Here is a 17,066-nt window from a genome sequence, read left to right on the forward strand (position 1 = left end):
AAATGTTCCTTACTAAGTAAAGTGAAATGTTAACTGCATCATATCTGAGCGTGAATTGTCGGTACATACATGCGTTTCTATCAATATCGTTGGTTAATACTTAACATGATGATCAATATAACTTGATATTAAATCACTAACATCAGAAACGGACAAAAATATATCTGGCCTATAATTGCTAAAGGTTCCCGATGAAATTCCTTTATTACCTTGGAATCATTATCTGTTTATTGACAAGTATGTCAAGTACCGTTGATCTGTTACGTATTATCTTAAACTTTTCACAGTGTCAGATAAAAATATATCTTATGTCTATTCTTACGAGTAAATATCAATGTTTATCTGTTTGACCTGGTTTTACAGATACTTGGTAGAGGTTTAACATAATGTTCTTGCTGAGAAACATGTTGTTGTTGTTTTTTCTAAATAAAAAGAGTAGATACATTTTATAGGTATTTATATTCAACATTTTATACTTTTATTTTCAAGGAGTCCTGCAAATGAATATTTGTAAGGTAAAATTAATGAAAGCGTGACTGCGCAGAGACGGTCTGGGCTAAAATACTTAAATGTACCTAAGAAACGAAAAGCGGTCAAAACTGGAACGATCGTACACCCAGTTAGATTCAGCTCAATTTTCGAAAAAAAAAGTAAATGGTTGTGCAAAACATTCTCCACCACCGTTATTTGCGTCTAGTCTCATGCTATGAAATATAATTATATACGTTTAATGGATAAAATGGGACAGTTATCACTGGGTGTGGTATGTGGGTCATATTTTTGCCTTTTGATTAAATATTTACTCGTTTTTATCATAACAACGCTTAAAATGTCATGCAATGAAGTACTACGTACATGTAATTTACATTCGCTATATTAATACTCTTCCATGACATTCCTACAAATTGTGTTTTTATGCTTTCTTTCGTACTTGTTTTAACGTATTTTAAAATGTTCCTGGGTTTGGTTTATAACAGTCCTACCAGTTTGACAAGTTACATTACTGTATGGAATCGTTTAATTCTTAAAGCTGCTTATGATTCACCAGCTTTTTCTTACCGCCCTTTAAGTCGATTAAAATAAAAGTGAAAAATAAATCAAGTGTACATGCATATTATACTAATCAAGCGCGTTTTTGACGCCGATTCTTATGTTATAGGCTTCTTGCCAAATAATTTGATGTCCGACATATAAGATAGAGATAGTCCCTAAAATTTTCAGTGATAGTAATACATTAAATAAAGTCTAGAAATTGATTTCCAAGTCCTTGAAATAACCAAAAATGATTTCACAAATGTGAAGTTTATGATAGTTTTGTTAATATCAATAACAGAAGTTTTAATTTTTGATTTAAAGTTGTGATCCACAAAGAATGACAACTCTTGCCTTGGGCTAGTCCTTATAAGCAGAGATACCTATTAGTTTACTTCCTTTGCAATTACACAATTGAGTGGAAAATGAAAATGGTTTATGACACAATATCATACTTTTTTGCACAACAAAAACATTTAGGATTTATTCATTTGTGTTTGATTTACCCCTCAAAACATGGTTCCTATGATTTTGTCAACTTACATATGGTAAAAAAATTAACTTTTAACAAGCCAATAATAAAATGGAGTACCAATAAGTAAATAATAGTGCAGATAATACAGTTTTGCTTGTATCAAAATGTCACAATAGAAGCACTTTTGTAATACCGAACACCTGGTAGGATTAGTAAAGGTGCAATTATATTGATCTCTATTTCCTATGCCTATATAAGATAATAAGTTCTTTAAAAACATCCCACGTGTGATGAATATCATGTAAGTTAAAATAATGAAAACCTTGTATGAGCATTGACTGTTTTGCTTTTGAATATAAAACCGCAATTAACTTGTATATTCCCGTGAATTATTTAGTTATGAAAGTGGCGTATCTTAAACCGAATATTTCGCAAAAAACAAATCGAATACGAGATGCTTTTTGAACCGTCAGAAAAAAAACCTCGGAGACTAAAACATAAAGAACAAGATTGGGTATGTAAACAAACATAGATAACTACTTAAAATTACCGCACGATCCGACTTGGTTGCGAAATATCTGGTTAAAGAAGTTTATAAATTCACTCGGATAAGACGCGCCTATAATCATGCCTCGTTTAACATTTTTGGCAGTTGTTTGTGTTTGCGTTTGTTCTTGTGACAAAATAGATGCTATTGAAAATGTAACACAAACACCCTCAGTGGCTCTAAATGGAAGCGCGATAGATGTTTTAAATAATGTTTTCGGAGTATTTGGCAAGTTGCTGAATAATACAAATGGTCTCAATGGAATTGGAGATTTTCTTAACGGGTTACTGCAAGGTGGGGCCGGGGACAAGAAATGGACAACACAAAAACCTAAAACTACTAGCGAAAGGCCGGACTCAGAATCTCAAAATATCTTAGAGTTTCTACAGCCATTATTACCAATGCTAGCCAGTACTGGACTGAGTGACCCGATGAAACTCATTCCCATGGCTCTTTCCTATCTGCAATCGCTGGATCCAGTTTTACAAGCAAGTGGTGTCAGCAACTCATGCCGGAAAGATATGAATCTTTGGTTCAAAGGTCTTGGTAGGTTCGAAGGATGGGCATGGAAGAGTAAGTAAGGTTTCTAGTCATTCTCCTTATAAAGTCAATTTTGTACTTTTGCAATCTTATCTTGACTCTTTATGCGAATCATACGGTATATTGTAAGATTTTCATTTTCAGCTTCGTTTTATATCTTAATTCCCAGTGCTAATGGAGTTAGGTTTGCAAGAATTATGTTGCATCTCGTATAATTAATGTAAAAATATACTAAACAAAACAGGTATCTTGTATTTGTTATTTTGCCAGAATCTTATATTTTAGCGAAAGTATTTTTAAATTCCGCGTACACTCAGAGAAATAGTTGATAGATACAATTTCAAAATCATTCAATAATAATCACCGCCCCGTCATTATTATAAATTTTCTCTTCTTAAGACTTCTACACAATTGTAAAACCAAAAATATGCTCGAAAATATCTAGAATTTACAAAGTTATTGGTAAATGTTATGATGGGGGTGGGGAGGTGGGTGGGGACCATTCTCGGTCCTCATCCTTTCCCTAAAAGTTCACCCTTTGCATATTTTTGTGACCTCCTTTTTTATGCTGAGGTATGGTAGTTAAACGAATGAAATTATGTCTTTCTTCAAAACATAATTTTTAAATTTTGGTATGTTAGTAACAGCATGAAAATCTAAACGTGTGTCTTGTTTTTAAAGAAGTAATTTCAGTACTCTTTAAGAAAGTTGGAACAAAGCATATGACGGGTTACCAATTTTGCCCGGTGTATATACTAGGAAACTGTTTTTGCAATTAATACATAATGCCGATAAACCTTGATGAGCCGCGCCATGAGAAAACCAACATAGTGGCTTTGCGACCAGCATGGATCTAGACCAGCCTGCGCATCCGCGCAGTCTGGTCAGGATCCATACTGTTCGCTAACGGTTTCTCTAACTGCTATATGCTTTGAAAGCGGACAGCATGGATCCTGACCAGACTGCGCGGATGCGCAGGCTGGTCTGGATCCATGCCGGTCGCAAAGCCACTATGTTGGTTTTCTCATGGCGCGGCTCAAATAATTTCGCACATCAGTTAATAGCAATTAACGACGGTACTTAACGCTTACAAACTACTGTACTTCGGGGTTATAAACATGTTACTGTTTTCACCAAAGTATTTCGAGCTAATGAACATTTATTTATTTGTATTTGCTGTGCGTCGGTCTTGTAAACTATTTGTCCGTAAACCCTCAACTGCAGCACTTCGTGCTTAGGAACATTTTACTATACGTCGGGCTTATAAACATTTAACTATTTTGCCCCTTAGCACTGAACCGTGGCACTTCGGCTTAATAAAATTTAACTATTTAATGCCTGTAAACGCCGTATAGCAGTACTTAGGGCCATATTCATAGTCGCCACTCAAACTCACACTTGACTCAAACTTGGGTAAGTATCACTCAAGTAGGCCTCGAGTAGACCTTGCGGGAGTGTGAGTGGAAGTCGAATGTCATATTCATAAATCCCACTCAATCTTAACTTTCGGAAGGGTAACTCAAGTATTGGTTTCATTGTACACAATATATTTATAGGATTATAACGGTATATATGACAATAACATCAAAGGTATGCAAAAGTGTTAATCGTTATTTTTGCAGATCAATTTGCCAAGTCCGAAGTTGTCGTTTTATTGCCTGTCTGAATGTTTGTCCGTCCGTCTATTTGTTTTATATAACGTATTAATATTAGTATTATTAGTCATGTTAGTAAAATAAAATTTATACTTAAAAATACATGAGTTTTTTTTCCGCTGTATTGAGATTTTATTACAACTGAATAATACTCGTGCCTTTAACTGTTGGTGTTTCCGAAAGCCAGTCCACGTAAATTCCAATCATTACATATATATCATTTGTCAAATAAATGTTTTCGAATGAGATTTGGTGAATATTGTTTTTTTAATGACACATTAAGTCGGAGGGAAATATTTATATTTTTCAGTATGAATTTTCAGATATCTAGGCTGTAAATATTTGTTACTAGGACGTGTGTTTTTGGGATTGACTGATGAATTTGCCACCAGCATGGATCCAGACCAGCCTGCGCATCGGCGCAGTCAGGTCATGATCCATACGGTTCGCTAATAGTTTCTCCATTCTCAGCATAGATCCTGACCAGACAGCAAACGTACTATGCTGGTTTTCTCATGGCGCGGCTCATATCTTTTATAAAATAAATGTTTCCGTAATGATGGGTTCTTCATGACATTTAATTGTTATATTTTTTTTCAGTATGAATTATTGAAGAAGAAAAAATAACCGATATCTAGGGTTGTGAAATGTAAATATTAGTTACTAAGACGTGTGTTTCTGAGAGTGACTGATGAGCCCCGTCAGATTAGGTTTAGTAGATGTATATTTGATTTCCTGTATCTATCTTTAACCGTTTTTATTAATTCAACATTCTTTTAATTTGTTGGGTATTTTTACGTTTTCGTCGTCCTCAGCAACATGTATTTAAAATAAGAACTAAATATATTTTTTTTCAAAATACCTTGCACAAATATGAACTTTCGCTTTTAAATGACACTGTTATCTTACCTTCATATTAATTAAATATTGTAAATTTATCATCTAAACTTACATTATGAGACCTTGAGAAACACTCAAGGGTCCCCAGGACCTCCCTTAACATTCACTCACTCTTGGGAGTTGACTCGACTGTCACTCACCTTTATGAATACAAATGGAATCTTTCCTGAGTGAAGACGTGACCGTTAGGCAATTTATTTGAGTGTACTCAATGAGTGGTGTTGGAGTTTTGTCTATGAATATAGCCCTTAGCGCTCATGGCCATTTTAACTATTTTGCCATAAGCACTGAATTAAGTTCTTCTTTTAAGTTTAACTACTTTACGCATATGTAAGCAATGCAATTTTGCAGAATATCTCCAAATAGATGTTTAAAGTCATTATTGGGACTATTTATATTACATAAAGAAAAAATCTATTACAGTGATCGATTCTAGTTTCAAGATTCCAAGTAATCTTGCGGGCTTCAATCTCAAGTGGCTTGGCGACATGGAAGAGTGCACAGCTATTCAAGCTAATATTTACGACAATGTAACAGCCAAAACGGAACAGTTCGATGGAAAATATTGTCGAATTATTTTTCCTTTAGGCGATCTTGGAGGTGGGGTTAGTATCACTTATCAAGAATTTCTCGAGAATCATTTTGAATTAAAACGAACAATCGTTTACAGGCGAAACATAATAAACAATGGCGCGAATGATATTGAAAATTCAGTTATCTATCAATTCGTTTAGAAATGATCTACCGAAATAACAAGTGTACTTCAACCAAATCTAGCTATTTGTCTAACCCAAGTTAACAACGTTCCAACACATAAATATTCGCGTAGATTTGTAAATAGTTTATGTGATATCTAACTTTGATAAAGTACAGTTCACCTGCTGAAGTTTGGATGAGCTATATATACTTGTTTGAGGCACAAGGTATTTATAGGTCAAATTCATAACCTTTGATAAAACATTGAAAACGGCATATGGCCGTTAGATATATTGATCCCGCACAGCCCAGCATTCACGTAATCACAATGCTTGTTGTCAAACTTGACGGTTATCATTAGCATGTTGTCGGGCATAATCCATGGGATGCGTGCAACATCCATTGTTTCAACAACCGTATTTAGTGAACTGTATTCTCATTCCATATTTATTAAGCCAAACATACAACACTGAATCTACTTAAAGCGATGTTAAAAAAATAAAGAAATGTAAATACTGAATTCCAGTGGAAGTTTATCACAGTTGTTACTATTTTGCCGTATGTATTAGATGGATTCCACTCAATGTAACAACATAAACAAATGCAATCCGGATCTGGTATTATTTAACTTAGTTCCATTCTACGATTGCTTCTTGAGGGTTTTCATACAGATTGATTGAGCAATTTCTGTTTGGGTGACATGGTATATTGATGGTGCGGTATGTTGTTTAGCTCACATTCTGGTTTTTATTTCTTCGAATATGATATCTTTGCAGGGTCAGCTTCTGATTCTTGGTTCATGTGCTTCAAGTCGCTGTTCAAATGACGATGTGACGATTATGGTTAACTCCTGTAAGGAAAATGATTTATTTTACGCTTAACCATGTTAATTAAAATGAATGACTTTTTCGTGTTGTTTCAGTACTTTTAAAACAATAAGCAAATATAAGATGTCAAGATTTTTGTAAAAAAATACAATATTTGGAAAGTTTTTCAATATGTAGCCACAGTATGTTTTAAAGTCTTTGTATAAAAGAATTACAAAATTAGCATTTTGCACAAAAAGGCCGTGAACTTGCTAAATTTTCAACGACCTATAATAAAGCTTGTTCATAGTCTATAGAAAGATGTATTTTACTTTTCCTATTTCACATTTTAACATTTTAATATATATAACATTTTTAATATGCCAGATGAAGTAAAGTAGAAATACCGCGTTTCAATAGACAATTTCTTAGAATAAAAAATGGCTTAAACAGACGCAATGTTTTTGAGAAATATCAATTATGTTAACCAATTACATAATGAGAAAGTTTAACATTTTTGCAGTGGTTAGTGCCGTTGCTCCAGAAGGGTTTCCACTAAAAGCTCTTGTGTCCTGTATTGGAGACACGCCGGAACTGGATTCAAAAGCAATAGCAGCTATGTGAGTATATACTGACCTTCACTAGCTTTTCGGCTTCTCATTGCATCATAGAACATCTATGCGTATTTCTATTTGTTAAATAGTTCTAAATTGGAAGTTATTATTGTTGAATTAATAAGAACAAGGTAAATGGTGACAACAAGAGCAACGGAAGCAAATATTTACACTTTAAAAGCAAAGTCCTTCTATTTTGCGAAGAGACATGTGATTGATAGACTACAAAACAAACCATCAAAGGCATTAGATATGTTTCTTTAAACGGAACTAGGTTACTAGCGTTGCATACGATACATCCGAAGACAGCAAGTCCTGACTGACATTTAAAATATATTAGTATCAAAATATCTTACTTGCTAGACGGCAAAATATTTATAAATTAGTATATTGTATATTTCATAAAGTTGCATACTGGGAGTGCTAGGTGCCCTTGTTGTGATTGGGACAATTTATGACGCCATCGCTATCCAGATGACGTCACAGAAGGAAAGCAAACCGCCTGTATTAATATCTACAATTCCCCGAGAATCTCCACCGCCTTATATTGCGTATGATAAGATGCCCGGAGAAGAAGGAGGGGGCGATGGTTATTCAATTACAAATAGTGATAAAGGCGCTACCAACAACAGAACTGAGGATGCTCAAAATATGGCGCCTGCCAATCCCGGAGAAAGGAAACTTCAGAGAACCCCAAAAAGTAAGGCAATGCTAAAATAAAATAGTTTAATCTTTATATGATCATATTGCTCTTAACAGATTTGTTTTAAAAAGTATATACCTTTTACGAAAAAATACTATTAATTTCATAATATATTTAATATAAATTTTGTATGTTTTTTCAAGGTATACTTGGGAAAATCCTTATAGCGTTCTCTGTATATACAAACGGATGCAAGTTGCTCGGAACTGGTCAAGGAGCCGGAAGTCTAGGTGCAGTAAATGGGATCCGATTCCTTAGTATGGCATGGGTCATACTTGGTCATACGTATTTTTTTGCCGTGGGATATGCAAGTAAGTTATCTAGTTTTTATAGCATAAGTTACTATTTAAAACTTACATATCAAATAATAAACCATATGTTAAATATCTGTTTAGATGTTTTTAGGATATTACATGAGCGTCCAGTCATATTGATTTAATTACAATAAAAAGCCAGGCTACAAAATGTAGAGAACAATATTTGAGATTTCGTTTAGAACTGTGAAATTGAGCTGATTTCTTTAAAGAGCTTCATTTGCACTCGCACAACAATCAACTAAGGCTTTTTTAAAAATATTTTCTAGCCAATGCTGCACCATTGACGGGTAAAAAGTTCAACCAGTGGACATTTACCGCAATCATAAATGCGTCTGTATCTGTGGACACTTTCTTTGCATTGAGGTAAATACGTTATTTCAGTTCAAACATACTTTTAGTTCTGAACATGTTTTTTCTGTGTTACAGTCGTTGCTAGGGATGAAACTGATAAAACATCTTTCCTAGCCATGCCCGCATACAAAAAAACTAGTTTTAGTTATTCAAGTTTCTTATTTCTTTTCTATTATGTTTCTGAATGAACTCTTAGAGTAAAAAGTACAATTTAATACCAAATATTATGACGTCGTCTGAATAATGCGACGCCTTGCACCATAAACGCTTGGAATACGAGAACTTTTATAAAGTATTTTGGATAAAACTAAAATTTGTTTGATTATACCTATTCATTTTGCAGTGGAATTCTTGTGGCATATCTGACTTTACGTGAGCTGAAGAAAGTGGGAGGGGCTTGCAAATTCAACTGGTTTATGTTTTATTTCCACAGGTTTTGGAGGTAATAAAATTTAACCACAGGTAACATTGATATCCTGAGTTGGAAAAACTGATTCTAAATCAATTTCAGGTCCGAAACAGGTTATCAGATGGTTATTACATGTGTAGACTTTTACAAGCCAGTTACTAAAATCTGGCATTTAAAACAAAATGATACATGGGCAACAGAATCTTTGCGACAAAATGTTTTGAATTCAATAACCTAGGCTTGACTTAATCCTAGTAGGACGAAGTCTTCTGATCAGGAGTGTAGGCTAAATGCTGATTTTATATCGACTTGTTTCCTATATTCTGAATGATACACCTGTGTGTATCTAACATTCTTAAACTTGTGCGGTATAAAATTGTTTACAATGTAACCAGTCAGAAAAAGTTGGGCTGTAATGAACCTCCTACCACCGGTACGTTTTGGCACAAATATGGGTGGAGAGGGTTGTAAAATTAGCCAAAAGGTCTACATAAATGTTTTCTTTATCTAACATAGTATAAACGTAAGTGTAGTTTGCTCTTCAGAAACATGATATTCTAAAACTATAGGATAACAAAGGCTTGAATTATGAAGTCTGAAACCATGTTCAATCCCGTCCACAATGAACAAAGTATAATCGGTCAGACGTATTTCTAAGTTGACCAAATAAACGGGCATAGAACTTTGGTCCTATAGGTTTTCTGCTGGTTGGTAAAAAACTGAGCCTTTGAGGTTGCGTTGAGGTGAGAGCGGCGTGAATAAAGTGGTGTTATAACTGGTGCATGTGTAACTTGTTGACCTTGAAAATTACCAGGAAACCGCAGAATGCTTACCAAAGCATTGCGTACAGTTATGAATGTATGAACAAGTTTTATAAATTCAGAAAGCTTTCTTTTTAAATTCTATACCTATTTTAAGAAAGGGGAAGTCTCTGCATTACAGAGCAATTGAAAACGCTGCATGAAAGTTATCCATAGTTATGGATAGGTTATCTCCCGTTTTAAATGATTTTAAGGATTTTTTAATCATATTTTATTTAAGTTATTACAATTACAATTCAAACGTACATAATCAAAGGACAAAAGGGTTGGACAACAAGTTCTGACAACATTAGAGACTGTCCTTCCCTTTTTAAAGTTTCATTGGCTGGTGTTTTAAAACGAAAATATCTGGCCCACAAACATTGTTGCAGCTAGACTTATATTCAACACATATTGTATAGGATTACCCATGTCTCCTCATATTCGAAACATACTTTGTGTATGACCACCCATGTCTCCTTATATTCGTAACATACTTTATGTATGACTACCCATGTCTCCTTATATTCGAAACATACTTTGTATAGGCTTGCCCATGTCTCCATATATTCGAAACATACTTTGTGTAGGACTACCCATGTCTCCTTATATTCGAAACATACTTTGTATCAGATCTGCAAAATACAGTGTCTTTTGCGTAAAACGAATAGTTCAACCTCAAGCGCTTAAACGTTATTGTGTTTAACTTTGTATTAAATAATGAAAGTAATGAATATATACAAATATAAAGAATGACCGATGTCTGTTCCATATAAATAAACATTAATTTTCAGACTAACGCCACCGTATATGTTGATCCTCATGTGTGGAACGGTATTGTATAAATACCTAACCCAAGGCCCACTAAGTCAGGGAGAAGGAGAAAGTACGTTTATGGTCAACTGCAAAGATAGCTGGTGGACAAATCTTCTTTATGTCAACAACTACGTGAATGTAGACAAATCGGTAATTGTTCTTCCTAAAAATGCACTTAGTAGAATTAGAACGTATTTTAATTAAAATATGAATTTCGGTGACAGTATTGTCTTCAAGAATAGAGAGACCTTGACCTGATTTTACGAAAAGATGTGTCATCATAGTCGTTTTATTTTTTTACAATAGTGACATTGCCGGTTTCTGACAGAGTATAATTATCTCTTTCTAAGACGAAAAGCCAGTTTCCTTTTTAATGCTGAACACTAAACAAGGGATTTGCTGGTATCATTTTTACATGCCTTTGGTATGACGCGACTGGATCGAACCAACGACCTCCCGCACTCGAGGCTTTCATACCCTCGTCGCGATGGATTTGAATAGGAACTAGGTCTCAAGAGTGATTAATATAAATTGTAGAACTTGCTTCGTAATCGACCTAAAATAAGTTAGTATAAACTACGTTTTTTTTTCTGAAATCAAATGCTACGCATTGAATCAAGGAGCATATTGTAGAGAATTTATTTGTAAGACAAGAAATTAATCAGAAAAAAAAATCTGTATTTTTCATGTGTATGTCTATTGAGCTTAAACTCTAATCAAATATAATGTTGTTGTTTTTTTTAAGTCAATGCGGCCACCTGGAAAGAGTGTAATGTATTAAATCTATAAAATAACGTATTTTGAACAGACATGCTTAACTCATTAGCTTTACTTTAAGGATACTCTAAGCAGTGAGGGCGTGTCTTGCTTTCAAAGAAAAATCTCGATATGTAGCTTACCAAAATGAAGGTGAAAAAGTAACATTCCCTCTAGAGCCTTTGTTGAACCCATTGTAATTTTGAGATTCAGGAGATCAAATGCTAAGCTGATGGTCAAAAAATACCGTCGCTAAATTTATAGCCTAGCTAAATTTTTTAGAAAGGTGATATTGTAAATAACGTCAAATATTTATTGTTCATCCTTGAAATTCATCAAATTAAGATTTAAATTTGAAGTTTTAGGTTCTTTTTTGGCATTTGAGAGAGGAAAGTATAGAGAATATATATGGACTAGAAACAAAACTTCACTCCTTAGTGCATTCTTATAGATGTACAGCTATATGCCATATCTCTCCTTTACTGTGCTGGAAGCTTAGAAAATTCTACATACTCTCTAACACATATCTCCACAACATTACTTATATGTTTTGCAGTGCATGGGATGGACATGGTACCTGGCCAATGACATGCAAATGTATATTATAAGTCCCCTCATACTGCTGCCTTTATTCTAGTAAGTACAGTACTTTTACAATATATGGAAGTTTGCCATCGTCCGCCTTGTTTAATGTTTGTAGAGGTTTTATCTTACCTTGTGTTCTTTGACATTTAAACATGAGATCGCTTTTATGGTACACCTTGTTAACATTTCGGGTAATTTCTTAATTTGTGATAAAACAATATTCGAATTATGAACAGATGTACAACTTGTTTACAAACGAATATTTTATGTTAAAGTTAAAGTGTATGTCGTTAGGTAGGTTTTAAATGCAACGATTAATGAAATGTAATAAAATAATATTCAAAAAAACAAATTGTGAATGTGTAAGTTTAGAAAGGAATGTTAAAAGCTAAATGCTTCTTTTTTTCATCTAGCAACGTCATTTTTGGCGGAATCACCAGTACATTATTTTTGGCTGGAACAATTGCGGCAACAGCTATTATAACGAATGAACACCAATACCCGGCACAATCATGGTCGCCTTTTGCTCCGAAGTATGTACTTGCTTTGACATTACAAAACATGATGTGGAGATCCGTCTTAGAATGCAGCCTTACCAACTGGTCAAATTATTCCATATATAGCAATACAAAAAATGGATACTTTAAACTGACCCAAAGATTGAACAAGACATTAAATTTTGCATTTTTTATTCAGAATCTTAGAAAATCGTTTTACTTATACTACAAATATGCTTATTTTACAATTTTGATTTTTACCTGAGGTAAAATCAATGACAAAATGTCGTCATATTATTTTGAAAAAAATAACTGAATCCTTTTTTTTTTTTTTTTAAATAACAACAGTTTTTCAATGATTAACTGAAAACGATATTTTTGTGAGGGATTAAGACACCTTCTACCTGTATGACTGCCTGTTATATCTACTCAAGATTATAACAAAAGTATGAGCAGAAGTCAGTAAAAGTACCTTTAAGTTAAGAAGAACGCAGTAACATTTTTCTGTGAGAGAGATTTTTATGGAGTTTGTTCCAAAGCCTTTTTTTTTAAATTCATCATATTGCCTCTTTTATCATTAGCTCATCAGAAAGATAAAACATGTGATGTAATTGTTTCAGGCAAGATGAGCACTACTTCAAACAGATGTACATCCCTGCATCGACTAGACTCGGACCGTATTTAGTTGGGCTTGTCACTGGCTATGTGTTGTATAAATGCAAATGCAGATTCAGGATACCAGTGGTAAATGGTTTATCCGTTTAAAGTTCAAAATAATTTAGACCTTTGAATAATTTACACATGTTATTTTACAAACTTTGACTTTTGAAGAAGGCAGATTGCTCGTATTTCTACACCTTTCACTGAGTAATGAAAACTGAAGAATGAAGCTTATTTAACTCTAAATGTCGTCATATGTTGCATTGATGCAATACCTCAGAAAGCAATTTCAGTAGAACGAAATAACGAAATGAAACGAATCAGCCACCATGATTTAAGGAATAATAATTTGACCAAACACTGTTTTGTACGGAAGCATGGGGGACATTTTGTAAATTTTTTATTTTATCTTGGGCAACGAGATCAACTAAAGGATTTTTTTGAAAATATGTTTTCTCTACTTTATCCAGTGGCCACGCGATAAACAAAGAAAATGCTTCTGTAAAAATAATTTGCAGCTATCTATGTCGTGACCACGAGAAAACTGAAGGACTTTTTTTTAAATTAATCACGCACATATGCCCTCTTTTTTCTGATGTTGTTTAAAAATGGAAAATTTGTTTTCAGATGATCAACTTAGCTTGCTGGCTCCTATGCATCGGTGCAGTCTGTTCTATTGTTTATGGTCCTTTTACCAAGGACGATGAGCATATATTTACAGCAGAGCAATCCACTGCCTATAACACATTGTTTAGGACTGGCTGGGGCGTGGCTATATGTTGGATTGTCTTTGCTTGTGCTACTGGATACGGAGGTAAGAATTAAAATAATTTGTAGTAGACTGTTATACTGAACAAAACAGATATCTCACGATTTCTATCTTGCAAAACCCTAAAAACGGTTTAAATGCATTTTGGAATGTTAGCATACCTTAAGAACATAGTTTTGTTAGCACACGCGTGCATGCACGCATACGGAAAACGTCAACAGATTTTTGGATTCATTCTATAGCCTGGCTGAAAGAATATTATCCCTTTTATCAAAACAGCATGTCAACTCTAGATTACGATGTGCATAACACTTCAGATACCTATATATAAAGCTCTTTCAAGCGCATGTCGGCTCAAACTATGATATGCGTAATAATAATACACCAGAACCTATATATAAAACTGTTAGAAGCGTATATTAGTTCTAGACTATGATATGCATAAGACACAAGGACCTATATATAAAACTCTTTCAAGCGCATGTCAAGTCTAGATTATGATGTGCATAACATATCAGGACCTATATATAAAACGCTTATAAGGGCATGTCGACTCCAGACCATGCTGTTGAAAACGTGTTAGTACCTTTATATGCTTAACTATACTCAGCAAAACGTATTAGGACATGAATGTAAAACATCCAAAAGAGCTTTATTACTGAAGAATGTGGCTTGTATTAGTATATTGAAAGTTTAAGTGTATCTTACAGGCTGGATAAATGAGCTGTTGTCATGGAGTCCCTTTGTACCACTTGGTAGACTCACCTACTGTGCCTATCTTCTACATCCATTTGTAATGGCATATTACTACGAGACCAGTCCAAAGCCTGTATACTTCTCGGATTACGGAATTGTAAGGATATTTCTTTTTCTCTACGTATAAAGTGCATCTGAACTGATAAAATAAACGAGCAGTATTTGTTATTGTCGTTTGTAAATTCATATGTATACTTTGATGGATAAAATATTACATAACATAGATATTTTATTTCTATTGGTTTTAACAGCCTAGTTTTGAACCAGTCCAAGTGATTCAGATTAATAATTCCTTGATTCGATAATGATATAACTTGAGCATGCATAAAAACGTATCCAAATGTTCATTTCTTTAGGTTATTTCATGAAGCGATTTATAAATATTGTAAATGTAAAAAAATGAAACTTTAACATTCTCTAACACAATCATTTTCTAGACTGCCCTGAAACAAGGCTACTAAAATGTTAGCCATATAACAAAAATCCTGCTATTTCGTATTATTTGCGCATTCAATCTTTTAATGAAAGCTTAAATGTATTTTATTTTCAGATCTATCTATTTCTCGGAAATCTCGTGCTTTCCTACGGTGCTGCCTTTATGGTTTCTTTGTTCTTCGAATCGCCTATGATGGGACTTGAGAAAGCCCTCTTTAAGAAGAAATGATAAAGAAACAGGACAAAAGCCAGTGAATGGGTTTGGTAGACGAATCAACATAGAAAAATTGATTATTTCTGTATTACATTTCATGTAAAACAGAAAAAAAACATCTTCAGGCAGATGCACTTTGACTCATTGTAGATAATATATTGTTTTATGTTTTGTATCATTTATTTGTGGTAATATTTTCTGTATAAAATGTACTGAATTGCTCTTGGCATAGTATTACGGCAGTGCATACCAGTCATTTGTCCCACATGAAGAGCTCAAGTGTCGATTAATGTCACCTTAAGGTTTATGTAAAGTGTTTGAGATCACCCCTTGGGTAAATTTTCATTTTGGAAATTATACCCGACAGACCCATAATATTCATAACATATATATACGGAGAAGTTCAGAAGAAGTAGAAAATACTTTATACAGAGGTCACCTTGTTTGGTAATATGCATTTTGTCTTACAAAACATGTACTTCAACTGATCACATTATATTTTGTACAAAATATCAAACTTCTTTTTCAAACACATTTTTTCTCTAAATTTATTTTTGTTGTGTGTCTTACATACTTATCTAGGTACTCCGGAAAATGAAAAATAGTTTACTTTTATATTTGTTGAAATACTGCAGTTTTTGTCAATTTGACAGCTCTACTTTCACTTACATTTTGCCATGTTTGCATTTTTTTTTGAAATGTACATGGTTTATAACACTTTCAACCCCGGAGTACCTGGACAAACATGTTAGACGCACAATGATAACAAAAGTAATGACAAAATACTTTTGAAAAAGAAGTTTGATATCTTCTACAAAATAGAACATGAACAGTCAAAGCACATGTGGTATAAGACAAAATGTGTTGTCCAAAAGGGAATAACCTGTCTTAATAGTTTCTTCAATTTATTATAAACAATTTGGTGTATTCTTCATCATAGACCAATGCCTATGCGGCGTAAAAAACTAAAACAAAAATTCACCCGAGGGGTGGTTTCTAAAGACTTTACTTGAACTTTAAACAGCCGTGGTGATTAAATGCACTACTTATTAGAATGTCCCGGCTCCTTCTTTAATAAAAGATCAAAGCTTAAACCAAAAATATTTTATCAAAGGCCGAGTATTATCAAGTTTAAAGATTTATTATCAAGTACAAGGGGATCCACTTTGACAAATCTTGCTTACTTTGTAAAAGATCTGATTGAATATTTTAGAAGGTAGTAACAAATTGCGTTAACTCACGTGCTTCTTAAATCCATATCCATTATCCGTAGTAATGTGCGTATCACACTTTTATAAATGAAATCATTCTGAAACAGTATTTTTAGCCAATCAAATCGCGCGACTGTAACTCATTCATATAAGTAGATCGTCTAATACAAAGAAATTTCTTGTGCGAAGGTACTTTTGTAGTCCCTCTGTATTGAACTTATGAAAACATTGTAATTTGTATGACTCTCTTTTCTATTGTCAAAGGATTAAAAGTTTCTACAACAATACCCATATGTTAAACAATAAAGTGAAATGTTTTAATCACGTACTATTTAGATATTTCGCAACCGATTGTTCATACCCATAATATATTGTTTTTCTATAATACTTATTTGCTCACATGTTATTGCAGAATACTTGTATTTTGTATTTTGTCTGTGTCATCAAAAATATATATACGACTGTTCATTTGTTTTCTCTTCACAGCTATTCTGCTAACGTTTTCTTTTGGCCAGATCTTAT

At 33.6% G+C, this 17,066-nt stretch overlaps 1 protein-coding gene across 1 annotated transcript; it reads left to right on the forward strand.

Annotated features, from left to right (window-relative positions):
• The first annotated feature begins 1,891 nt into the window (after positions 1-1,891).
• LOC123549059 (O-acyltransferase like protein-like) lies at positions 1,892-16,540 on the forward strand. Its single transcript, XM_045336842.2, has 15 exons — positions 1,892-2,627; positions 5,573-5,754; positions 6,622-6,697; positions 7,175-7,271; positions 7,673-7,965; positions 8,112-8,279; positions 8,552-8,648; positions 8,980-9,078; positions 10,640-10,811; positions 11,974-12,053; positions 12,416-12,535; positions 13,120-13,243; positions 13,787-13,973; positions 14,639-14,781; positions 15,235-16,540. Exons 1-15 carry the CDS (start codon positions 2,135-2,137, stop codon positions 15,346-15,348), a joined length of 2,445 nt encoding a protein of 814 aa, XP_045192777.2. The 5' UTR covers positions 1,892-2,134; the 3' UTR covers positions 15,349-16,540.
• The last annotated feature ends 526 nt before the right edge of the window (positions 16,541-17,066 follow it).

The sequence above is a fragment of the Mercenaria mercenaria genome, chromosome 6, assembly GCF_021730395.1.
Source record: "Mercenaria mercenaria strain notata chromosome 6, MADL_Memer_1, whole genome shotgun sequence".
Classification (NCBI taxonomy): Eukaryota; Metazoa; Mollusca; class Bivalvia; order Venerida; family Veneridae; genus Mercenaria; species Mercenaria mercenaria.